Here is a 26,306-nt window from a genome sequence, read left to right as displayed (position 1 = left end):
TAGTTAGAGTTCAATCTCTATTCTTGTAGGTGTAATAAAATTTAGCTTTTATGGTTCTAAACACTACTAGCAAATTAAAATGAAAAAACAACAATAAAACTTTTTTGCATTATATAAATAATAAGTTGATCTCTCAAAATGTCATAATACCAATAAAGCCTTTAGGGATCTCTTTGTTAATAAATTTTTTAACAAAAAGACCATTTTATCCTGGTTTGACAAATTATGATTTCTTATTTAATTCTTGCAATTCTTTAAAAAAAAGTTATGATTCTTTAAACAAAAATTGTGAATAGAGTTTGTTATTTTAAAAATTTATTTTTCAATAATAAAATTACACTTGATAAATTATGATTTTTTGTTCAAATCTTGTGATTCACAGAATAAAAATTATTATTTCTTAAACAAGAGTTGTGATTAAAACTTATTTTTTAATAACAAAAATTACTTTTGATAAGTTGTGATTTCTTATTCAACTCTTGCGACTTATAAAACAAAAGTTGTGATTCCTTAAATAAAAATTGTAATTGAATCTTATTATTTTTATTAAGGGTAAAATGATCTTTTTTTAAAAAAGTTATTAATAAAGAGGACCCTAAGAACTTCATTGGTATTATACATTTTGTGAGATTAAATTAACATTTTCATAATTTGAAAAAAATTTATTATCATTTTTTCAATTAAATTTGTTTTCAATAAAGTATTGCATTTCACCAAAAATAATTTTGCTTCCACTAGTTTCAAGTCCAAGATCCACCACTGTATATGTATGTAATCATTTCAATTTACAAGCCCTAATCTTTAGCCCAAAAGCATTTACAAGCCCTGATTAACAGGTATGAATACAAGTTCTATTTGTTTACACATTCTAATTTATAATTTACAACTCAATTTCACATTATTTACATGTGGTGGTCTTGTAATCAATATTAATTTTTATGAATTAGAACTTTGCTAAAATGACTTATACAAAGTTTTCTAAAATTTTCAAGTGCAATTGATAAGACTACCAACATAGTTATCCCAATTTACAAGTCTTATATGATCAATAAGGAATCATCTGAAACAAGATACGTGGAAGTGTGAATATAGAGTTTATATTTAAATTCACCTTCACATTTTACAACTTCATTTGATGCAGTTTTTATATGATTCTCAGTTATTTTATAAATAAAACATGTAAAATTATAAATATAATATGGAGCTATATCATTTAAAAAATTATAAGTTAAAATTACTTTTAATTTATTTTTTTCAATCTCCGATTTATTTTCCTGCTTCTATTTCTTTATTTCTTTCTTTTTTTGGAATACAAACTGAAAATTCTAAAACAAACTAAAACAAAACAAAAAAGATCCATAATCTATAAAACACATCTTCTCATAATCCACCAACTCCCTACATAAAGCAGGGGGATCATCAAAAGAGCAAAAGTCATACTGAAGGTCGTGGGATATCTTAGCAAGGTAGTGAGCACATTGAATAGCTTACCAGCAAGAGTATTGAAAGGAAATTTGCCAATTCATTTAAAAAAGAATCTTGCTATTTCAATGATGTCACTAAAAGGATGATTGGTATTGACTCCTCCTATAATAAGTCAGATTGCTTCAGCATAGTCAGAATAAACTTCAATTCTTTACAATCCAAGTTGGGAGCAGACATTAAGGCCTTCTATGACTACAATAACTTCCACTACAGCTGCTGAAAAATCACTAGTCTTGTAAGAAAAACCTCTAACCCATTCACCCTTACTATCCCTTATAACCCCTCCACAACTTGTTTTGCCAGTAATAAGAACGGATCCATCAACATCAAGATGAAAGTGACCCTCTTGTGGAGGTGTCCACTTAGTCCTAATATGGGACTTGTGACCAAAAAGAGAGGGGGAAGTACAAAGTTGGTAATCAATGCAAGCGTTATAAAAACTATTAAGACTATTGGAGGCAATCTCAGTCTCCTTCTCATCAAAGATAATTTTGCATCTGTTACACCAAATATCTTAGCAAATATATCCAAAAAGAGACTCCTACCTACCTTTTGAGTAAAATCTTGTCCCACTTGATGTTTTAGATTCCAAGCAACCAATCCTAGCCTTAAAGACATATAAATTTATTCCACAACTCAGGTTTGACAAACATTTTCCACTCCTCTAAAGCTTTTTCACAGTCATAAAGCAACTGCATAATAGATTCTTCAAACTCGCATCCCTGTAGGCAAAGAGCAAAGTCAGTAAGACTTCTTTGATGTTTGAGTTCTACCATATGCAACGTTATCGAGCAACTAGCCACATAAGACTTTATCTTCTTAGAAACCTTGCACTTCCAGATTTTCTTCCAAAGAAATTGTTCTTACTCATGGTACTTCTAGAAAGAAAAGAATAAGCAAATGTAACAGAAAAAGAACCATCAGTGGATGGTTTCCATACATATTTGTCCTATCCACTATTCTCACAAGGTGGTCAAATGTGAGTAATTGTGTCAATAGTAGATTGGTTAAACATATCCTCATCTTTTCCTTATCCCACCCCTCAGATCATCCATATAATCAACCACTTTTTCATTATTAACAATAAATCCCTCCCAGAATCAAATGAATAAGAGGCGTATTTGTGCCTGACCAATTTTCAAACCAAAAGGAAGTAGATTTGCCAATCCCAAGCCTCTTTCCTAGAATATCATTGAATTTCTCCTAAACAGAGTAGATTCCTCTCCAAGAAGTATATGCACTTTGACGTTTTGAGATTGAAGGAAGAGGATGTGGCCTACATTTATGCTTAGCCCTCAATACTTGAACCCAAAGGGCTCTAGAATAATTGATCAATTCCCAACATAATTTCATCAAGAAAGCAAATTTTGTTTCCTCATGTCTTTAATGCCTAGACCCCTAAAATTCTTGTCACCGATAACATCTCTCCAAGACATAAGATGCTTTTTTTTCTTATATTTAGATTCACCCCACAAAAATGTTCTACTCAATTTTTCAACATCATCTATCACTTTTTTTTGAAGAAGCAAGGTTTGCATATGATAACTAGGAATAGTTGTGAGAACATATTAATAAGAGTAGTTCTTCTAACAAAAGATAATGGACTACATTTCCAACTCGTAATGCGCTTACGAGTTTTTTCAAAAATAGGTACAAACATCACATATGAAGCTCTCTTATGAAGGAGAAGAGTTCCTAAATATTTAGCAAAGTTAATCTTAAAGGGAGGAAAAGATGATAAAAAAGTAGGCCCAAAGTTCTGTCACCACTGCTGAAAAGGAAATTTGTCTTAAGAGCACAGAATGTTGTCTTTGGGTCTGATTTATGTATTAGGCCTTTAAACTTGGGGTAACATTTAGTTGGGCTAATAGAGTTAAAAGCTGAGATAGAAGGATCAAGAAACACAAGCAGCAAGAAGATTTATAATAGTTGCTTGAAAGATGCAGAGTTAAATGCAATAATCAATATGAATAATATAACCACACCAAAAGAGCCTCCAAACCCTGTAAACATCTCAAATGTTCAAAATATAGATGCAAACACTGGTGAGTCAAATGATCAATGATTTGAGTCCTAAGAAGAAAATCAATAAGTAGAAGATGCTGAGATTGAGGAGGTGGTATTGTCTAAGGCCAAATTTTAATTGGTTTACTTGTTCTCATATCTAGATTTATGAATATATTAGCTTGAAATTGTAAGGGAGCTATTTCCCAATCCTCTTTAGGAAGGTTTAATGATGTTGTCAAAAACAGAGATGTGAAGATTGTTATTTTAGTTGAGACTCATGTTAGTGGGTTAAATGCTGACTTTATTATCAAACGTGTGAGGTACTCCAACTGGATTAGAATTGAAGCAACAAGATATGCAAGGGGGATTTGGCTACTTTGTAATGAACATTTTGTGCTCTACTACTCAATTATTGCATGTTTTTATGGAGTAGAATTGTGTAAATAGTAAATCCTTCTGGCTTACTTGCATATATGCTGAACTTAATTACATTCTTCAAAAGGAATTATGGGATAGCCTTATTAATATTAGCCTCAATATGTCTAGGCTATGGGTGACCATGGGTGATTTTAATGCTTTTCTGTCTATTCAAGACAAAGTTGGTGGTGCTAGCCCAAACATGTAGTCCATTCGTAACTTTAATGATTGTATCCAAAAAGCTAGAGTTGTCTACATGGATAGTATTATAGATCATTTTACTTGGGAAAAGAATCTTGTTAAAGAGCGTTTGGGTTGGGTTTTTGGAAATTGTGCTTGGTTTGATGAATTCTCTTCATGGAAAGTTCATCATCTCAGCAAATTTGGTTCTGATCATAAGCCGTTGATCTTTCTTGCTCTATAACAAATAATCAAAAATGGAATAAGCCTCTATTTAAAAGTCAAGCTGTGTGGCTTCTGGAGGATAGATTCTCTGATGTGATTAAAAGTTCTTGGAAGGAAAAAGAGTAGACTGATAAGGTAAAGTATTTTGAAATGAAAGTGTCTGCTTGGAATAAACAAAGAATTGGTAATATCCCAACAAAGAAAAAAAAAGCTTCTTAATCATAATGAAGGAGTTGAACGAGCTTGTGCTTGTAAGGAGAATCAAGTCCTCAAGCAAACTGAAAAAGAACTTTAGAAGGAGTATAATAAGGTGCTCACATAGGAAGAACTCATTTGGTACTAGAAGGCTCAATGTAATTAGCTAAAATAGGGAGATAGAAATACCAAATACTTTCATACTTTAACAAAAATTAAGAGAAGCAACAATTAAATTGAAGGTCTTGAAGATAAGTTGGAGAATTGGTGTTTCAATCAAGACAAGCCGAGCTTTATGGTTGTGAAATTTTATAAAAAGTTGTTCAAATTAGAAATGCAGGGAAACCAAGGATTATCAACAATTAATTCTTTTCCTCCTCTCAATGCTATTGAAGAAGCTAGACTTCATGTTGAGGTTACTAAAGAAGAAATCAAGGTTGCTTTATTTGATATAGGACTTTTTAAAGCACCGAGATCAAATGGGCTACAAGTTTTTTTCTTTCAGGATCACTGGAATACCATTAGAGAACCTCTTTGTGAGTTAGTCAAAGATTTGTTCCATCATCCAGAATGCATTAGGGACTTAAATGAGACTCACCTTATTCTTATTCCCAAGAAGGATCATCCTGAAGTGTTAGCAGATTTTAGATCAATTTCTCTTTGCAATGTCAACTATAAGGTTGTCTCTAAAGTGATAACCAATAAACTCAAAACAACAATAAGTATTATGGTTGGTAATCACCAATGCAGCTTTATCTTAAGAGGGTAGAGTAGTGATAATGTTATCATTGCCTAAGAAGTGATCCACTCCATGAGAAATAAAAGAAGGAAGAAAAGTTGGCTGGCTATGAAAGTAGATCTTGAAAAAGCATATGATCGACTAGAATGGTCTTTTATTTTCAATACTTTAATAGAAGTAGGAATTAGTAAAAATCTTTGTGTAGCAATTATGGCTTGCATCACAAGCTCCAAAATGAAGATCCTATGGAATGGTGTACCCTCTACCACCTTCTTCTGGGTTGGCTGATCCTGAAGGCCCATTCTTTCTTTTAGAGGACTTGCTTAAAGATGCCTTGGAAGGTTCTCCTTTAAAAGTAAAAACTTCCACATTTACTCTATATTCCTTACTTGCCGTGTTGTCTCCTCCTTATCCCTCCTGCACTGTATCCAAAAGTTTCCCATGGTCAGTTGTACCATTGGTTTCCTTTTTGTTATATTCTACTGCCTCTTTTAAGGTTATACCAGCTTTATTTTCCTCTTTCTACCTCTATTCTTTCACAGTCATCTTTCCTCCCTACTGATTTTTCTTCTCAATTGTCCCATCATCCTCTTTTAGATCAGCCAACACAATAAATCTTGAATCTTAAGCAAATTTCTATCCTTTTCCAACTGCTTTGCCCATACTACTTTGTTTACCTATCCCCTTCCTATCATCAAAAGGTCTAGGAGGTCCATGCCCATAGAGGTGTCTTTCCAACATCCATTTGCCATATTTAGACTCTAACAAAACACTAGGAATAGCAACCAGAGAAGTAATCTAAGAAATTACCGGCGTAGGACTTGAAGAAGGAGCTTTTGGAGTATCATCATTAGACATTCTTAAAGGTGTAGAAAATTTAGGCGGGCAATTTTCCTAACTATGCCTAAAAATTCCACAATTAAAATAGATGATATCAAAGCCTTCTTACAGCTAAGTAGACTTTCCTTCTAATAGCAAACTTTGATTTCAGCTGGCTTTAGAGATCTATTTCAACACTTACCCTTACATACCTACCTCTTTCAACAGCCATGCCTTTGTTATGGCATCTAGTAAGAGTGTTCATATCAACTTTAAGTGCTTTTCTCGCTAAATTACCCAATTCTAAAAGCAAATCTTCTGTATAACAGTGCATTGGCAGATTTAGGATTCTAACCAAAATAGTGAGCTCTCAGATGCTATTAGTATATGGGTTGAAATTAGGACTCCAATGTTGCACTGCGAGGTAGTAATCCTGTAAGACCTAAAGCCCTTCTGTTAATAACCTATTCGCTATATTCTCATCAGTTATTCTAAAGACAAAGTAGTTGTTAGCAAGATCATTGAGTTCAAACTCTTTAAGTTTGATTCTAAGCATCCGGGCTAATCTGTGTCTCATCTTTCACACCCCCAGACTACATCCCAAAAGCAACACTATAAGAGCATCTTTCCACAGCTTACACAGTTCCTTAAGCCTTTCATTTGGCATATCAATTTTTAGGAGGCTCTATATTAGTTTGATCTGATCATCAAAAAGGTCTGGTGATAACTCTTCCTCCTGAAGCCACTCTGATAGAACCCGTTATCTTCTTAAGACTTATATAAGGAAGACAAAGAAGGTGAATGACTCAAGTGAAAACACTTTGACTGGTTTAGTTGTTTATCCTTCAGATCCTAGCCGTAAGGAACAGTGACTTATGATCTTGTGTGATGATTATTATCTTTTTGGGCATATAGGCTGAGGGGAAGCCATGTTGTAACTATTAGAAGTCTTTTACTGGTATAGGGGGAGGGATATCTTTAGTGAGGATTTGTGAGGAGAGACTAGCCTCTCGAACGCCAAAAGGAGTGAACCCTCTTTTGTGAGGCGTATAACTTGTAATGCTATTACTTTTGTGATCTTTTAAGGAAGATAAGTTTTTGGCCAGAATCAGAGGAAGTCTTGTAACTCTAATTCGATTTCTTTCAAACTATTAATATCAAAAAACCTCAGTATTTTTCCCTTATTTGTTGCTGTTTTTGTCTTTTGGTTTCTGTTTGTTGTAATACTGGTTTGGCTCTTATTACTTGGTATCAGAGCAATGCAATCTCTGAGTGATTTGTATAAGGAATTATGGCAAAAAAAAAGTACAATACTCTGACCGAAGGTACAAGAATTGAAGGAGACGGTTGGGGGACTAACCAAGGATGTAAATGGTATCAAAAAAACCTTGAAGAGTATTCATGAAGCTCTAGTGCAAATACAAAAGAAGATGACAGGGTCATGAGGAGATGAACAAGAAGGAGATTATCATGAGGAGACCTTTACAAGTAACCCAAGAGGCGAGACAGAAGTGAGCAAGTACTGAAAATTAGAATTACCTGTTTTCATAAGGGAGGACCCTCTCGGATGGCTTTTTCGAGTGGAACGATATTTTCTGGTAAACTCCATAATAGAGCAGAGTAAACTTACAGCTGCTGTGGTATGTTTAGAGGGTAAAGCGTTGAATTGGTACCAATGGCTTGATAAGAGAACCCCTTAAGTTGCTATGCAGATTTCACTCCTCTCAACCAAAGGGAGAATACGAGAGGCTTTTCACAACTAAGCAAGAAAAGTCAGTGCTAGAATTTATTAAAGAATTTGAGCTTTTATCTACGCCATTAAAGGAGGCTTCGAAAGAGTGCTTGATCAATGCTTTTTGTTATGGATTAAAAGCAGAGATTAGAGCTGAGTTAAAACTGACAAAGACCCCCACGTTGCGAGAATTAATAGAGATGGTCGTGTGTATAGATGAGAAGAATCAGATGCTGAATGAGTGCAGGAAAGTTAAGGTAAACCGAGCCTAACATCCCTATTTTAGGCCCAAACCTGAACTGTAGCACTAACTTATTCCACACGTGTTTCGCATGTTTTTAAAGGAGAGAGAAACACGAGCACACTAGCACTTGCATTCACGAGTAACACGAAGAGGACTGAGACAAAAACAGAGCAATTAAAAACAGGGAGCTCTTTAAATCTGGGTTATGTAGTGAAGAAGGGAGGAAATTCTTGACGCCTTCCAGATGCAAAAATCACAAGACAATGTGAACTTGGACTGTGTTTCAAGTGTAGTGATAAATACAGCCCAACCCATTAATGCAAAAACAAGAACCTCCAAGTGTTAATCATGGAGATGGGGTCGGATAGAGCAGAAGTAGACGAAGCAGACGCAGCACCTGAAGAAGAAGATGGGAAAAAACCAGAATTTGGAGGAAGGGGTACAAATGGAATTATTACTCAACTCCATGGCTGGGTTTGGTGATCATTATACAATGAAGGTGAAAGGGGCTATTGGGGGCACAGGATTAATCATCTTGATTGATAGTGGGGGCCACTCATAACTTCATAGCCGAAGATTTACAGAACATATTGAGGTCAATAATTGATGAAATTTTTTATTATACCATTATGGTTGGGGACGGATTTACCGTGAAGGGGAACAAACATTGCAAGGATTTAAAGATAAGCTTACAAGGTCTCAATATCACACAAACCTTCTACCCTTTTCCCCTAAAAAGGGTTGATGCAGTATTAGGCATGGAGTGGATGAAATCACTTGGCGATGTGGAAGTGAATTGGAGTCATTTAATAATGAAGATTGGTAAAAAGGAGAAAAGAATATGTTTACAAGGAGATCCAACTCTCTCTAGAACACAAGCCACTTTTAAATCCTTGATGAGATCCGTGGGAAAGAAAGGGGAAGGATTCTTAATTGAATATAATGGTATCCAGAGTAATGAGGAGAACACAACAACTCTGAGTATTGAAATTCAAAATTTGTTAAAAAAATTTCCTATAATCTGTCAAGAGTGTGAGAGCCTTCCTCCACCCAGATCTAAGAATCATGCCATTGTCATCAAACCTGGAGAACAGCCCCCCAACATAAGGCCTTACCGGTACCCTCACTTATAGAAGAATGAAATAGAGAACATAGTAAAAGATATGTTGAAAGCCGGGATCATTCAGCTAAGCAACAGTCCCTATTCAAGTCCAATATTATTGGTGAAGAAGAAAGATGGAAGTTGATGATTTTACGTTGACTACAGAGCCTTAAATAAAATAATCGTCCCCGATAAATTTCTAATTCCAGCTATCAATGAGTTGCTTGATGAATTGAAGGGAGCGACAATATTTTCAAAGCTGGACCTAAAATTGGATATCACCAAATCTGAATTAAAGTTGGGGATAAGCATAAAACAACATTCAGAATACATGAGGGACACTATGAGTTCAAGGTGATGCCTTTTGGTTTAACTAAGACACCCTCAACTTTCTAATCCTTGATGAATGAGGTATTTAAGGAATATTTACGCAAATTTGTGTTAGTATTCTTTGATGATATTCTTATATATAGCAATGACCTAACCTCACATTTAGAGACTGTATTTGCTACTTTGAAAGAAAATCAGCTTGTAGTAAATTTAAAAAAATGTAGCTTTATACAGTCCAAGATTAAATATTTAGGACATCTTATATCAAGGGATGGGGTTCAAGCAGATCCAACTAAGATAGAGAGCATGATGAAGTGGCCTAAGCCTAAGAATGTGAAGTCCTTAAGGGGTTTCCTAGGGCTGACAGGATACTATCGTCAATTTGTCAATAATTATAGGAAGATTGCTAGTCTGCTTACTGATTTACTAAAAAAAGATGCATTCAAGTGAACACCTGAGGCAGAAGAGGCTTTTGAACAACTTAAAATTGCCTTGACCACACTTCCGATGCTTGCCATGCCCGATTTCACCATTCCTTTTGAGATTGAGACAGATGCATCCAGCATAGGTGTAGGGACAGTTCTGATGCAACAAGGTAGACCGGTAGCCTATTTTAGCTAAAAACTTTCAAATAGAGCCCAATAATGTTTCATTTATGAAAGAGAGCTCATGGCTATTGTTATGGCCATTAAAAATTGGAGACACTACCTTTAGGGACATAAATTCATTATTCGTACTGATTAGAAGGACCTGAAATACTTGGGAACAATGAGTGATAGAGGAAAATCAATAAATGGGTATTTAAATTAATGGGATTCAAGTTCGAGATTGTGTACAAGCTAGGCAAAGAAAATAGAGCAGTTGATGCACTGTCAAGGCAAGAAGAATCGTTGGAATTAATGGGATTTTCTGCATGGCAGTTTAATGATGCTGAAGAATAGGAGAAGGAGGTGCAATTCGATCCTAAATTGAGTCAGATTTTATAGCAAATCATTACTGAAAAGAAAGGAGTGGAAGGATACAGCTTGGTACATGGTTGTTTACACTACAAAGCAAGGCTTGTTTGCCCAAAGGACTCAACCAGAATTCCTATGCTACTAAAGGAATTTCATGACTCACCAATTGGTGGGCATTCGAGGTACTTACGCACTTACAAGAGGCTGTCTAGTGTTGTGTATTGGGAAGGGATGAAAAGAGACGTCCAACAATATGTAGCAAATTGTGAGGTGTGTCAAAAGAATAAATACCAAGCTTTATCTCTCGCTAGCCTGTTGCAACCCTTACTATTCTAGCAAGTGTTTGGGAGGATATTAGCATGGATTTTATTACCGAGCTCCCTAAGTCTAAGAGGTTTGACACCATACTGGTAGTTATGGACAAACTCATAAAATATACCCATTTCTTCTCTCTTTCCCATCCTTTTACCGCAAAAGACACTGCCAAAAAGTTCACAACAGAAATAGTTAAGCTGCATGGTTTTCCTAAAACCATAGTCTCCGATCAAGATAGAATCTCTATCTACCAGTTTTGGCAAGAATTGTTCAAACAGGCTAGTACTCAACTTTGCCTCAGTTCAGCTTACCACCTGGAGTCTGATGGACAAACTGAAGTGCTAAATAGGAGCTTAGAGACTTACTTACATTGCTTTGCAAATGAAAAACCTACTCAATGGACTAAATGGTTATCATGGGCTGAATATTAGTATAACACTTCCTACTATGGTACAGTTAGTATGACACCCTTTAGGGCGGTCTATGGTCAAGATCCTCCTACATTCTTGAAATTAAGTAAGGAACCTTCAGTTATTGAAGATGTGAATGAGTAGATTTAAGGGCGAAATCAGATCATATCTCTTTTACGAGATAATTTGGCTAAGGCTCAAAGTAAGATGAAAGAACAAGCCGATAAGCACTGAAGGGATGTGAAGTTTGCTGTTGGGGATCTAGTTTATGTGAAAATCAGGCCTTATAGGCTAAAAACTTTAGCTAAGAGGTCAATGAAAAGCTAAGTCCCCATTTTTACAGCCCTTTTAAGGTTCTTGAGACGGTTGGGATGGTAGCCTACAAACTCGAATTGCCCCCTATAGCTCACATTCACCCTGTCTTTCATGTTTCTCAACTTAAAAAATCTGTCTATTCGGTGGTTTTGAATCCTACCATCCCTTCAAGTCTTTCTAATGAGCTTGAATTGCAAGTGCAACTTGAGGATATTAGGAAGGTTTGAAAGCTTTTGAATGGACAGCGCGAAGTGTTGTGAAATGGCATGGTTTACCTGAGTTTGAAAATTCTTGGGAGTGTGCCGACATGATCAACAAACAGTTTCCAGTTTTTTTCCTTAGGACAAAGTGAAACTTTTAAGGGAGGGTAATGATAAAACTCGTTATTTTCCTAAGACTTATATGAGGAAGACAAAGAAGGTGAATGACTCAAGTGGAAACACTTTAATTGGTCCAAATGTTTATCCTTCGGATCCTAGCCGTAAGGAATAGTGACTTATGATCTTGTGTGATGATTAGTATCTTTTTGAGCGGTATAGGCTGAGGGGAAGCCATGCTGTAACTATTAGAAGTCTTTTGCTGGTATGGGGGGAGGGATGTCTTTAGCGAGGGATTTGTGAGGAGAGACTGGCCTCTTAAACGCAAGAAGGAGTAAACCCTCTTTTGTGAGGTGTATAACTTGTAATGCTATTACTTGTGTGATCTTTTAGGAAAGATAGGTTTTTGGCCAGAATCAGAGGAAGTTTTGTAACTCTGATTCGGTTTCTCTCAAACTATTAATATCAAAAACCTCAATATTTTCCCCTCATTTATTGCTGTTTTTGTCTTTTGGTTTCTGTTTGTTGTGATATTGGTTTGGGTCATATTACACTCCTCCATAAGTTCATCAAAATTACTGAGGTTTCTGCATAGTAACCCCCAAAAGCTTAGCTTTATACGAAATCTGTGTTTTAACAGGTCCATTCTTTACTTTTTTCTCTACACAGTGGGTATGGTTGGAACTCCCACCATCATTGTCCAGCATAATTTCATCTTGAAGTCCTAAAGGGGCTTCCTCCATTCTAGTATCACTGTCGATCTTCTTTTTCCTTCTTGCCAAGGCATCTTCTCTTCCTTTGACATACCACCCTTTTCTTTACCTAATAAGGATCCAGTCGAGCCCTCTTGAAGGACACTGCTACTCGCATTCGCAACACCCGGAACTGAAACACTCGCTCTCGGAACAAGTGCATTTTACCAAAAGAACAGGTGCATCATAGAAATTTTCTCTAATTAGTAACTACATGAACGTGAATTTTGAAATAAAAAAAAAAAAGAAAATATTGTTTTATTTAATTTAAAAATAGGATCTTTCGTTCTTTTCATCAAACAAAAGGATCTGGTGTTACCGTGGCACTATTGAAGTATTGATCAATTCTTCGCTCAGAGTAACAAATGTAGTTGAAGTGGGTAATCCCACGCAATTTCCTGGCTTCGCTGGTTTTGCAGATTGAGCCGACTATAAATAAAGTAATCATAAATAACAAAAACGAGTGCGCCTATGAATATTTATATTTATTACTAATGATGACAATTAACTTAATCGACAATTTATTCTCTTACAAACTGAGTCACCTTTAGAAATAATTTCTGGCAGTTCGCAGCTTTCACACCCAATCAGCTCACAAAGAACCAAATTTGACATTTAACGTTTTCATTAATTGGAAGCACAAAACCATAAAACTTCGGCTGAGATAGCTGGTTCCAACATCATAGTCTATTGGAAACCAGAAAGCTGAATTTAACCAGCAAAGTTCTGCTCGTTTTACTTGAAAAGAAAAAGTGATGGGAACGCAGTTCTGTTTTCAGAGGAATGCTGCCCCAACAATACTCATTACTCACTTCCCTCATGATTGAAAAAAGACGATCCGAGAAAAGTTGGAGCGAAGGGCATAAAGTCGCATCGTGACAATCAAGTGGCTTCCTGTTTCCTAGTAGCAAAAGAAGCGTTTTTCATTTGGTGGCGCCTACGCAAAGTTGTGTAACTGAAAAAGACAACCGCGTCAGACAGAATCTTCAATATCAGTGGATTTAAAGGGCTCCCAGGAAAGAGGATCACTGCTTAGCTTCCTGGGTTCAATGCAATGAACCTTCATTGCCATCACAAAGGAATCAAAACTAACAAATAGGAACACTACTCAGTGGAACCTGACCTAATTTTTTAGAGCCTGTAGATCAGAGTAGAAAATAATAAGAATGCCTTATTGTCCGTGTGTCACAATTTCAGTGTTGACAAGCGCACTAAATGGAAAATAAGCACCAGGAGAAGAAAGTGGCAAAGAAGCAGCAGTATTGTTCACCTCGTGTTTTCCAGATCAATTTCTGAAGTTTACATGGTCTCTAAATACCAATACAAGATTTCAGTGTTCCAAGACAGAAGGCTTTGGAAGGAATTCCATGCCAAGAAACAGGAATTAGCTATAATGATTTTTTTCCAAAGGAGCATCTACAGCAACCTCCCGATTATGTCCCATGCATATCAGTTATTCTAAATGGAATAAATTGCAAGACAAAACGCAAGAAATTCATTAAGTTCATCAAGTTACATAAATACCTTAGTCGAAGAATTTGTAAAATGCAAATAGCCACCCTTTTCAACTTTGAGCCATTTGTGATCATTCCTTGACTTTGAAAAATTGAAAAAACATCTCCTTCGGCTATCACCCTTTAAAGTTTAAACCCCTTCGCCCATTTTGGCGTTAACTCCAAATTCTATCATTCCTTGTTTCCAGAGGGATAGGAGTGTATTACTTTACATATAATAGTGTCTGACATGATACCTGTTAACATGAATACTCACAGAAGCAGATGGTTCCAAAATCTAAAAGGCAAGGGTTGGTGGGAGTAATATTTTTTATGTTCAAAGTTGAAGGTGTTAGCAATTGGCTCAAAGTTGGAAGGGTGATATTTGCAATTTTCTTTTCGAGGAGAATTTTGATTGGTAAAGAGCAGCTTATTATATAAGGCCTCAAGAGACAAGTTTCAGAATCTTCGTTGAAACTTGGTTCATTTAAATATTCTCAACATAGAGTATGGTTTTTTGGTAAAGCAGACAATCAGATTTATGTTTCAGCTCGTTGAACTTTTACCTCAAGTGGGTAGTACCTGGTTATAATCTAGGATTCTGCTGTTTTCTTGTTTCCTTGAACTTCAAATATTATCTACACAAATTTAGAATAAAGAATCTAACTCCAACTTAAAGCTTTAAATCTCATGAATTTCCAATACTGAAAACCCATAATCCTTGTGTGTACATTTGACTCAGCCAGAAATTATTAGGTGCTGTTAGTCAAAACTCAAAACATTTAATTTCAACAAAAAGTAAATGGAATACTAAACGAAACCTAAGTAAACTTTGAAAAATCATATACCACAACCTAGGCAAGGAGATTCAACCAATCAAAGTTCAATTTTGTTAGGATTATCTCCAGACAAGACATAACTTTATAATTCCAACAATCCAAGTGTCCACAAACAAAGGACATGCTTGGCAAGATCATGTCATAGGAGGAAACTTGAAATTGCATTGAAGCAGTATGATCACATGGATCCAAATTCTATATACAAAGAGAGTTAAGGAGCTAGCTTCATGAAACTTCCAGTAAATAAAGAAGAAGGAGAAAAAAGAAACAAGAACAAGAAGCCCGTAGTAGGCAAGTGAAAAAGTTTGCAAAGAAGATGTAAATCACCAAATATAATATATTACATAAATAGTATAGAACATACATTTAGAATCAACCCGATACCGCATCAGTCCCACCAGAACCCGATGCCCCATTAACGGTAGTGGCAATCACCTTCTTCTTCTTTTCCTCCTCATAATCCAGGTCATCCGTTGGAAGCTCAAATCTGCATACCGGGCATGAATTTCTGGAGCCCAGCCAAGGCACTATGCAATCCCCATGGTACTGATGTCCACAGAGCAATCGCTTTGCCATGCTTCCCACGCCCACCATATCTTTACATATCGCGCACACCAAAACTTGATCCTCTGACACAATCTCCACCGTCGGCAGCGACTCCACCGCAGATTTTGCTGCCGGTGGGGCTCCTCTTCTCCCACTTCCATCGCTTTCTGCCAAGGTCAGCAGCAGAGCTTCATAATCAGCAGCATCAACATAATCTCCCGGGTTCCCAAAAAATCGATCCGAATCAGGCACTTGAAGTCTCAGTTCTATGGAATTGTCTTCAAGACCCATCAGTATATCAGCCCAATCCAAGATCCTGTTCCTCCTGCTCCTTGTGCCGGTTGCCAAATCTCTGATCCGACTGGTCAAGTCTCTGATCCGGTTACGCATGCTCCTCCTTCGCAGATCTTCTTCGACTTCGTCTCCACTTGGGTCCTCTTCTCCCAGCCGATCTTCATGCTCTTCGGCACCTTCGTGCTCTTCTCCTTCATCGTGAAACTCCACCCCATCATCTTCTTCGTCCTCGTCGTTGTTATTGTTGTTGTTGCTTTCTTCATCGTCATCCCAATCCTCGAGCTCAACCCTGAGAAAATCATCGCCTGAGGAGAGGTTCCGAGACGGAGGAGGAGGCCCATCTTCATCACGCGCTGACTCTGCAAGTAGCCGAAGCACTCGCAAAAACTGCGATTCAAAATGAGGATCGTCGATCAGATCAGAAGTCGCAGAGGGCGTAGCCAACGACGGCGAAGGAATCGATTCGACGAAACCACGCTTGCACTCGCGGCAGAGAATGTCAGCGCCCTCAGGATGCGTTTCTACTGACACACGCTTGTCGCAGTGGTAGCACCAGTACTGCGAATCATCGGATTCCGGCAAGGGCTGCTCAGGCGTCGGAGAGGGCGACTCGGCCATTTTTTGTCCGACGAGTAGATACTTAGATACGGCGGGAAGGGACCCACCCGAGTTTCGCTGAGAAGCGAGAGAATGAGTAGAAGCGTAGAGAGAGGTGGGGGGAGGGGGGAGGTTGTTGGGTGTGGAACGAGGATGATTAAAATTGACCCAAAACAATGGGCTCAATTATTTCTTAAATTAATTAATCAATCAATCATCGACAAGTAACTGCACGCTCAATCTGGATCGTTGATTTTGAGAATAAAGTCCTACCACTATAAAACAATCAAAGCAAAAGAAGATATTATTTGTGTCACAGACCCAGGGGAGAAAAAATGAAAAACCAAAATATTTCCAATGTTGTGCTACTCAATTTGCATGATCTGTTTTTTTTTTTAAGATTTGGATTGTTTGTTTCAGTTTATTTTATAAACAAAATATTTAATTTTTTTGAAAAAAATTATTTTATAACTTTTTATAATATTTAATTAAATTTTTTAAAATTATCAAAATAAAAATATATTTCTAATTATTTTAAGAGATTATTTTAAATAATTTCTAAAAATAATTTAATATGATAAATGAAAGAAAATGTTTTAAAAATTAGGGAAACACAAAGATATTATTTAATTTTAAAATAATTAAATAATAAATTATTTTTATAAAATAAAAATAAAAAAGATATCATAAAATTTAAAAATAAGTAACTCACTTTTTTATTGTTATAACCAAACATAAAATAAATTCTGTTTTCTATAAAATTTGTAAAAAATAAATTTCTTTTTATAAAATTTTTTAAATTATCTAAAAATTATTTATTTTTTAATCTTAAAGTTGGTTGAGGAGTATGAAATTAATGATGAATAATTGGAATTTATTCTATATTTACTATTAACTTAAGGTTATTTTTACTATAAAAATTAATTGTAATTTAGATTATTTTATTTTTTAATAAATTTTCCTATTTTAATAATTGTTTTTGCTTAAAGCACAAGCTAGCTTTAAGTTGCTTTTTTTCCGTGGCATAAAAAAGAAAAAAGATTTAAGTTGCTAAGGGCTTTGTAAATAGAGCAGGAATTATTATCATGGTAGACTTTCGATTATATAATTACATAAAATTAATATTTGATATTTGAACACTTCCTTCTGTTGAGTTTATTATGATTCCGTTCTTCTCGTTTTTTTTTTTTATTACTATTCTTTCTCATCTATTCTCTTTCTTTTCCCTCTCTGTTGAATTTAGAATTAATATCGCATCTAAGAAAAAGTGAAACAAGCTCGACATTTTAATTCAATTTAGTAATTAATGACTTGTGATGCGTTAATTTATTGTTTTCTTGTTGTTTGTGCTTCACAGCCATTTGAGAGAGAAGCACCATTTTTCAACAGTATCCTAAGACTTCCCGGATTGTGAGTTACTTCAAGCTTATCTGGCGAGGATACTGACGTTTTCTCCGCCAAATCAATTCCATTGACTGTTCATAAAATAATCATTTAATTCGTCTGCTCTATTCTCCAAACTACTAATTATTATATGAACAATATATCATTTTATGTTATACCTATATTCACAGCAAATAAAACCTCAAAATCAATTCAGTTCATTGTTCATAAAATGATTAGTTAGTTGTTAAAAAAATGATAGTTGATAAATCTTAAACTATCTATATTCAGTTAGAATAGTTTGATTGAAAAACTACATAGAATAATTACAATTTCCTTTTTTTAAAATGGACAAAAACGAATTTCCCTTTCGGTAACTTTGTTATTATTATTTTTTTTTGTTAACCTCATTTTTAAACGAGCGTATTACAACGATTGAAGGAATATACGCGCTGAATCTGCATCTTGAGTGGATACTTTTTTTCGGCCAGGAACACCTCAAGTAGATAAATTTTTTGAAATTTGAACTTTTGGTATTTGTTGAATAAATAAGTATTGGAGAAGAAATTAAAAAATAAAAAATCAATTATATTATATTAAATTATTAAAAAAACAATAATAAATTAGATTATGTTTCAACATACATCCATGCACGCGAAATTTTGTATAACTAACCTTTGGTGGAATGATCATTGATCAGTCCAACCTGCACCCAGCATTAAGGGTCAGAAAATGCTAAACAAAGTTCACCCACCAAGCACGCATCGCAACACCGAACAACAAATTTTGAGGTGAAATAGGTGCAAACGATATTAGGATTCTCATGCATGAGGTGAATCAAGGAACAAGTGCAAATAAAGGGAGGATATAACTTGCAATGGCAGAAAACAAAATACAGATACAAGCCCAATTTACAGCTCGGGGAGAAATGGATAAGATACAGATTATAGAAGCACCCACTTCACATCTCCAGATGTCTTCATCTCTAGATGAAACCAAGTCACCAACCTTCTTAAATTATCATAGCATCAGGTTCGCTGAAGTTAACTTTACAGCATTCAGGAAAATGCAACCCAGCCTCGTCACACCCAGCCTTGGTAACATGCGGGCAGGACCTCACATCCAAATATTCTAGATAACTGCATTTACCCAAAAGAATGCCGATACCTACCACAGTGATCTTTGGACAATTATTCACCTTCAGAACCTTCAAATTCAACGCAGCTTCTTCACTGCTTATAAGCTGGAATGCAGCATCTGTCACCTCTTCACAGCAACCGATGTCCAGAGCTTCAAGGCTCCTGCACTGATTTAATATACAGCTCAATGATGAGTCGGAGATGTTTAGACACCAATCCATCCTCAAGTTCTTAAGATTTCTTCTACCAGAAGCAGCCAATGACTTCATTGCATCATCAGAGACATCACGGCAACCGCCAATGATTAAGGTCTCAAGATTATTACAGAATTCGGCTAAAGATATTATAGTTTCATCCCCAATTTTATAGCAATCTAATAATTTCAGTGTCTTGAGAGAAGATGAACAAGCCTTGGAAAGGCAAGAAACCCCTACATCACCAACATTGCTGCATTTGTTGATGTCCAAATGCTTAATTTGTTCACAACCACTTGCAAGGCTAGTCAGTCCCTTATCTGTAATACTCATGCACCCTTGCAACTCCAACTCTTCTAAATTATGACAGTTCTCAGAGAGAGCTTGTAATATACCATCTGTAACAAACCTGCATCCCGCCAGATGCAGTATTCGCAGGTCAGGACACCCCTTGGCAACTGCTGATAATCCCTTGTCTGTCAGCTTTCTGCAGTACGATACATCCAAAGACTGCAATGCTGAGAGGTCCTCACCAATTGCAGCCAGTCCAACATCTGTGATCCCTGTATATCATTACCAACACAAATAGTATCCTGTCAATTTTGTTTTGAGACTTTCAAACTAAATAACCAGATGATATTCCAAAATCTTAGGGACTTAATATCACTACAATTTGATTATGTGAAATTTTATGATACTACTACAGTCTACACCTACCAGAATGCAAAATTTCCCTTCTTTTTTAATTCTTTTCCCCTCCATCTATTTATTTATATATTGCTTCTCCATCTGCATTTACAAATTACAACTGCGAGACCATAAAAGAAGGTCGGAAGAATAATCCCTTCACCCTTTAGCGTGCGGCCGTGATAGCATAGTATCTATGCTTGAAGTCATACATCACATGAAGATAGGTTCAGATATTAGACTTCAACATTTTCTGAACCAGGACTCAGTGCTTGAGGGTTACAACTTACAAGTCATCTAGTCAAGTGAGTGAACATAACGTGTCTACCAACAGAAAATGAAACCAATGTAACAGTGGAATAAATACTAAAGCATTATCATTACAACTCCAATTACCACAGACCATAGGGTGATGCTCATTGCTCAAGCTCCACAGGCAGTAAATACTAGAATTGACACTTCATCATCATATCGTCATAACAGACATAACGCGATAAAGAAAGTTGAAAATGGGAGTCAATATGAGTTCATTCAAGGATTGCAACCGCAAAAGAAAAAACATTAAAAAAAATAAAAGAAAAGAAGACAACCTTTACAATTATGCAAATTAAGAACCCTCAAGCACCTGAAGCCATTGGCGATAACAGAAAGGTCGGAATCGGTGACCCCTGGATAGAAGGAGCGAGAAATTGATTGAGAGAGATCCAACTCGACCAAGCGATTGAACCTGGCGGCCATTCGGCGGAGCATGTGGGGCCCAGCACGAGCAGCAAGCTTCTTCCTCTCCGTGCTCTGCAAGTGAAGCCATCTCTTACATACAAGCCCAAAGATATCCTTATCCTTGTCGTTGTCGAGCCTGGACAGGATGGAACGGAGCTCATCGTCCGTCAGAACGTCGTTTATGCAGAGGGCAGAGTCCGAAACGGCGTCGAACGAGGCCATTCAGGGAAAAACCGATCAAACCCTAACCCTAATTCTACCCCCAAATATTCGTTGAGGACTAATCGCAGCGAGATTAGCACATGAGACTAACAAGCTTAAAAGAAATAATGCCCGTGAATGACGAGTTCCAACTGATTTCTTCCGCTGTTCAGCCAAACGTAAAGTGCACATAAAGCTCCCGATCGGTTGAAACTGGAGTGAGACGACCCCCTTCTTCCTTTTCACTTTCACCTTCTTTATTTATTTATTTATTTATTATTATTATTAGTATTTTCTTTATCATTTGTCGTGCCTCCGAAGAAACTGAATCTCCCCCAAAGCGCACCCACTGAGAAATTCCACCTTCTTTAGTCCTTTATTCACACACTAAATAGGAGTAAAATCTGATATGCTGCATTAACAGAAGAGAGGAGGGAAGTAAATGATAATTAATTATGAAACTTATGTTTTGTGTACGACGCCCTAGTGTCTACATTCATTGATTTTAGGATGAAGGAATGAGATCCAAAAACATTTTCCGGCCAGAAAAGTGATCCTCCTTGGTTAAAGAGTCTGGATTCAATTTAATTAGTAAATTTTAATCGTTTAAATTATCCAGTAGAAAATAAAATAATAAATAAGTTCAAGTAATATTTATTTGTCCAAGTAAGCGTTCAGTCGGTAGGTCGTTTAAGGATCATCTTCATGCCTTAATTTATCATTATTTCTTGTTGGTTGACCACTAACCACTTCGCCTTCTCTTTTGCAATTCGGTGTTATAACATATTCAGTTTCACTTTGATGGATTGTAAAATTGATCATACTTTAAACAGTGATGGTGAATCATATGCATTTATTATATCTGGACAAACTTATCATCATATAAAAAGTTTACTACCTCCATTAGGAGCCCCTCCTATCTATTATCAACTCTACATTTATGACACAGAGAATGAGACACTTAATAGAATTAATGCTATCAGGTAATAAAAAAATAGACTCACGTTTTATGTATAATTCTTTCTTAATTTCATTCACTCTATGTGACATGCATTAACTTTGATTATTCTTTATTCTTACCATTACATGCAACATTCAAGGAAAATGACATTACAACCTCAAATTGTTCAGTATCTCAAAGATATAATTGATCGTCACAATTCTTTGGCTACAAAGTATAGAATGGCAAGAGACATATTACAAAAAGATCCAGAAGCTCATGTAAGGATATGCTTGCTTAGACATAACAAAAGAGAAAGTAGGAATTTTAGTTTACCTATTGCTTCAAAGGTGGCAGCTCTTATTGTTGGGAATTTTGATGAAATTTATTACAAGTGTGATATAATAGCTGAAAAAAGAGGCCAACTCAAACATTGATGAAATTCACAAGTCATACCTCCCTCTTCAATATTCTCTACTATTTTCTTTTGGAAACAATGGATATAATTTAGAAATACTGCATGAAAAAGAAAGTCTAAACCATACATCAAAGAAGAATACACTATCCATTAGGGAATACTTGTGCTATAGGTTGATGGATAAAGATGATGAAATTTCTTTGATTCTTCATGAAAGAAACTATTACAACAATTCATTGTTGATGGATATGCAATGTTGGAAAGCCAAAGATTGGATTTCATTAAAAATCATCAACAAAAATTTAGAGTGGATCTATATCAAGGTCTTTCATATGCTTTGTTCAGAGGTGAAACTAAAGCTGCTGCAACTAGAAAAAGGATAACATTGCCTTCATCTTTCACAGGAGGAGCTCAATACATGATAAAAAATTATCATGACGCAATGGTAATTTGTAAATGGGCAGGATATCCTGACATATTCATCACTTTCACATGCAATCCAGCATGGCCTGAGGTTAGAAGATTCTGTGAAAGAAGAATTTAACACCAAGTGATCACCTCGATATCTTGTGTCGTATCTTTCAATTCAAGCTAAACAAACTTATGAAAATTATAAAAGATGACAAGATTTTTGGCTCAGTGAAAGCAAGTTTGTACTTGAAATTTTTATGAATTTAAAATTTTATGTCTTTCAATTTTTGTCCCAATTAAAAATGTTATATCTTTTCTCACCAATCATTATTATATTCCCATTTCAAATATATATATATATATAATTGAATTTCAAAAAAAGAGGTCTTCCACATGCTAATATTATTCTATTCCTTCAAAATAAGGGTAAAATTACAGTTGTTAGAGAGGTTGATGAAATAATATCTGCAAAAATCCCAAACAAGGAGAGGATCCAATTCTTCATGAATTAGTAAGCAATTTCATGACTCATGGACCTTGTGGACATGCAAAGAAAAAATTTCCTTATATGAAAGAAGGTATATGCAACAAATACTTCCTCAAAAAACTTTCTAACAACACAGTTATTGATGATAATAGTTATCTAACATATAAAAGGAGAAGTGATAGGAGGAAGATTATGAAGAATGAGATAGTGCTAGACAACAGATACATTGTTCCTTACAATCCAAAGCTACTAAAGATGTTTCAAGCTTGCTTAGATGTTGAAAAGACTAATCAATCCACATCCATTAAGTATCTGTTCAAATATGTCAGCAAAGGCAATGATCGAGTCATTGATGTACAACAACAGTGATGACAACAACTCTCAGACAATCTTTGATGAAATTAGTCATTACTTAAATTGTAGATACATCTCATCATGTAAGGGGTGTTGGAGAATTTTTGGATATAACATTCATCATCATTTTCCTTTTGTGGAAAGGTTAAAGTACCATCTTCCAAATGGACAACCTGTAATATTAAAAGGAAATGCAAATGTGTAGAACTTGATGAATAAAAACAATTAGAAAATCAATGTTTTAGCTTGGATGGAAAATAATTCAGATCCTCATGATCTCAAAGCAAGAACTCTAACTTATTTTGAGTTCCCAGCACATTATGTATTTGATAAGAACATGAAGATATGGAAATCAAGACAAACGAAATTTTCAATTGGAAGAATTGCGCATGCATCTCCATCTCAGGAATAACAATATTATCTTCATTGTCTGCTTACTAAAGTCAAAGGCCTAACTTCTTTTGAAGATATAAGAGCTGTTAATAATGTTCAATACTTAACATTCAGATCAGCATGCTATGCTCAAGGACTTATAGATGATAACCAAGAGTATATTGATGCCATCAAAGAGGCTTCTATATGGGCTTCAGGGCATTATCTGATGAAATTTTTTGCAAATATGCTGCTCAATAACTGTTTTAGCCAACTTGAGTTTGGAGTCATATGTCTTACCTAATATACAAGGATATGTTTTACTCAAGTGACGCTAGACATGATGAAACAGGTTAGCCTCTAATCCTTTATTATACTAATGTTTAGCTGTTATGCTCCTTCAAACATTAGAAGTTATAAACAAAGAAGGACAAGGAATCTCTTCATGAATATGAATCTCTTGATGAGTATGTAATTTAATCGGCCAGTTCTAATAATATGTCTTTGACAAAAATACCCTTCAATAACATGAATGTGATTTGGAAAAAAATCATTTACATAAAAAAATTATTGTAATTCATGTATTTTTATACCTTCTCATCACATTTTAAAATTTTTTTAGTTTTGTGAACTTCATTATTTAGTTTTCTTTTTTTTCGAAAATTGAATACATAAGTAAGATAAAATACAAAGTTAAGTGAAATACTATTTCAAACATAACAATAAATTAACTATAGTGAGTATAATATTTGATACAATGATGACAAATTAGCCAACTTAATTACTGTATATCTTTTTTATTTTTCTTAATTTTAAAAACATTTTGAATCCACTTATTTTTTAAATACAAATTTAAAGAGACCTATTTTAATGTTACCATATTTAATGATTTAAAATTGGGAAATACAACATTAGGCAATTATATTTTCATTACCTTTTTGTTTTTAATTCATACAGCTTTATTTCATATTTGAAATCCATTTAGTTTCACATATTTACAATATTTGTCCCAATAATATTTCTTCACTTCAAAGTTTTTTCATTTCTAGCATCTATTTTCACCAATAAAGACAAGGAAAATGCTGCACTATCAGAGATTAACAAGATCCTTCTTCAAAATGGAAGGTCTCTAAATGATTTTCCTTCATTGCCTAAACCTATAGTTGTTATTGAAATGGAAACAATTAACCATCTTGTGATAGAAGAATTGAAGTTGATGCAGAGTTTTACAAGACCAAAACAACAATGTATGAACAAAAAATGACTGATGAGCAAAAAAAAACATTTATCATAAAATCATATCTACTGTTCAATCCAAAGAAGGAGGATTCTTCATATATGGTTTTGGAGGAACTTGGAAAGACATTTCTATGGAATGCTATAATAGCTTACATTAGATCCAAGAAAAAAATTATCTTAAATGTTGCATCAAGTGCTATTGCAGCAATATTGTTACCTTCTAGAAGAATTGCCCATTCAAGTTTCTATATTCCTATTGACATAAATGAAGATTTTACATGCAACATCATGCATGATTTTGCAATTGCCAACTGGCTGATATCCACAAATCTCATAATGTGGGATGAGGCTCTCATGATGAAGAAACACTGTTTTAAGCATTAGATAAGACACTAAAGGAGATAATGCGTTGTGATCAAATTTTTGGAGGAAAGGTCATTGTTCTTAAGGGAGATTTTCAGCAAATTCTCCCTATAATACCTAGTGGCTCTAAAGCAGACATCATTAATGCTTCAATAAATTCATCCTATCTATGGTATCATTGTAAAATATACAAGTTAACTATGAATATGAGGTTGCTTGTGTCAAATTCTGAATCAAAAAAGGTTAATGTACAATCTTTCTTAAATTGGCTTTTAAGCATAGGAGATGGCTCAAATAGTACTAAAGGAGATGGAAAATCAATCGTACGTATACCAGTTGAATTTTTAATATTTGAGTTCATTAACCCTTTGAAGAAAATTGTAAAAACAATTTATCCCCAAGTACAACAAAATTTCATACATGAAGATTTTTTCACTAGCAGGGCAATATTGGTGCCAACCTTAGAAGTTATGGATCAATTGAATAATTACATTTGCTCAATTTTCCCAAGGGACATTGTTACATATTTCAATTTAGACTCCATATGTAAAGTTGATCAACATTCTAACTGTTTTGATGATATTTACAGTGCAGAATTCCTAAACACTATTAAATGCTTAGGAATGCCTCAACACAATTTGACTCTTAAAGTAGGAGTCCTTGTCATGATTATGAGAAATATAGACCAGGCTAATGGATTATGTAATGGAACAAGATTGAGGATTACTTTGTTAGCAGACCACTGTATTAGGAGAATAACCCTGAATGGATCAAAATCAAGCGAAGAAGTCCATATTCATTGTATGGACTTGAAACCTTCTAAGGGAAATCTTCCTTTTCTCATGCATCGTCAACACTTTCCTGTTGTCCTCTCATTTGCAATGATTATAAATAAAAGTCAAGGACAGACTTTGTCAAGAGTAGAAATTTATTTGTCAAAACTAGTTTTTACACATCGTCAATTGTATGTTGCTTTATCTAGAGTTACATCAAAGCATGGCCTTAAGCTTCTTATTCATGATTCTGAATTTCAGCCATTGACATTTACCATAAATGTAGTTTACAAGGAAATTTTTCAAAATGTTGTAT

General features: G+C 35.1%; 2 protein-coding genes across 3 annotated transcripts; both read right to left on the bottom strand.

Moving 5' to 3' along the window:
* Positions 1 to 15,014: 15,014 nt before the first annotated feature.
* Positions 15,015 to 16,451, bottom strand: LOC129312052 (E3 ubiquitin-protein ligase CIP8). The gene has a single exon (XM_054954615.1). It carries the CDS (start codon positions 16,328 to 16,330, stop codon positions 15,245 to 15,247), a length of 1,086 nt encoding a protein of 361 aa, XP_054810590.1. The 5' UTR covers positions 16,331 to 16,451; the 3' UTR covers positions 15,015 to 15,244.
* A 2,025-nt stretch (positions 16,452 to 18,476) lies between these two features.
* LOC129310556 (F-box/LRR-repeat protein 4) lies at positions 18,477 to 20,882 on the bottom strand. Of its 2 annotated transcripts, none has more exons than XM_054952429.1 (2): positions 20,338 to 20,882; positions 18,477 to 19,588 (listed from the first exon to the last, which is right to left on the bottom strand). In XM_054952429.1, the coding sequence occupies exons 1-2, from the start codon at positions 20,591 to 20,593 to the stop codon at positions 18,705 to 18,707; spliced, it is 1,140 nt and encodes a 379-aa protein (XP_054808404.1). In that variant the 5' UTR covers positions 20,594 to 20,882; the 3' UTR covers positions 18,477 to 18,704. The 2 variants fall into 2 exon arrangements, with proteins under 2 accessions (XP_054808404.1, XP_054808403.1); XM_054952428.1 differs by having other exon boundaries at positions 20,303 to 20,881.
* Between the last annotated feature and the right edge of the window lie 5,424 nt (positions 20,883 to 26,306).

The sequence above is a fragment of the Prosopis cineraria genome, unplaced genomic scaffold (genome assembly GCF_029017545.1).
Source record: "Prosopis cineraria cultivar Desert tree isolate PC_DT_omini unplaced genomic scaffold, ASM2901754v1 PC5, whole genome shotgun sequence".
Lineage (NCBI taxonomy): Eukaryota > Viridiplantae > Streptophyta > Magnoliopsida > Fabales > Fabaceae > Prosopis > Prosopis cineraria.
Note: the sequence above shows the minus strand (reverse complement) of the source record. Positions and strands in the feature narration are given on the sequence as shown.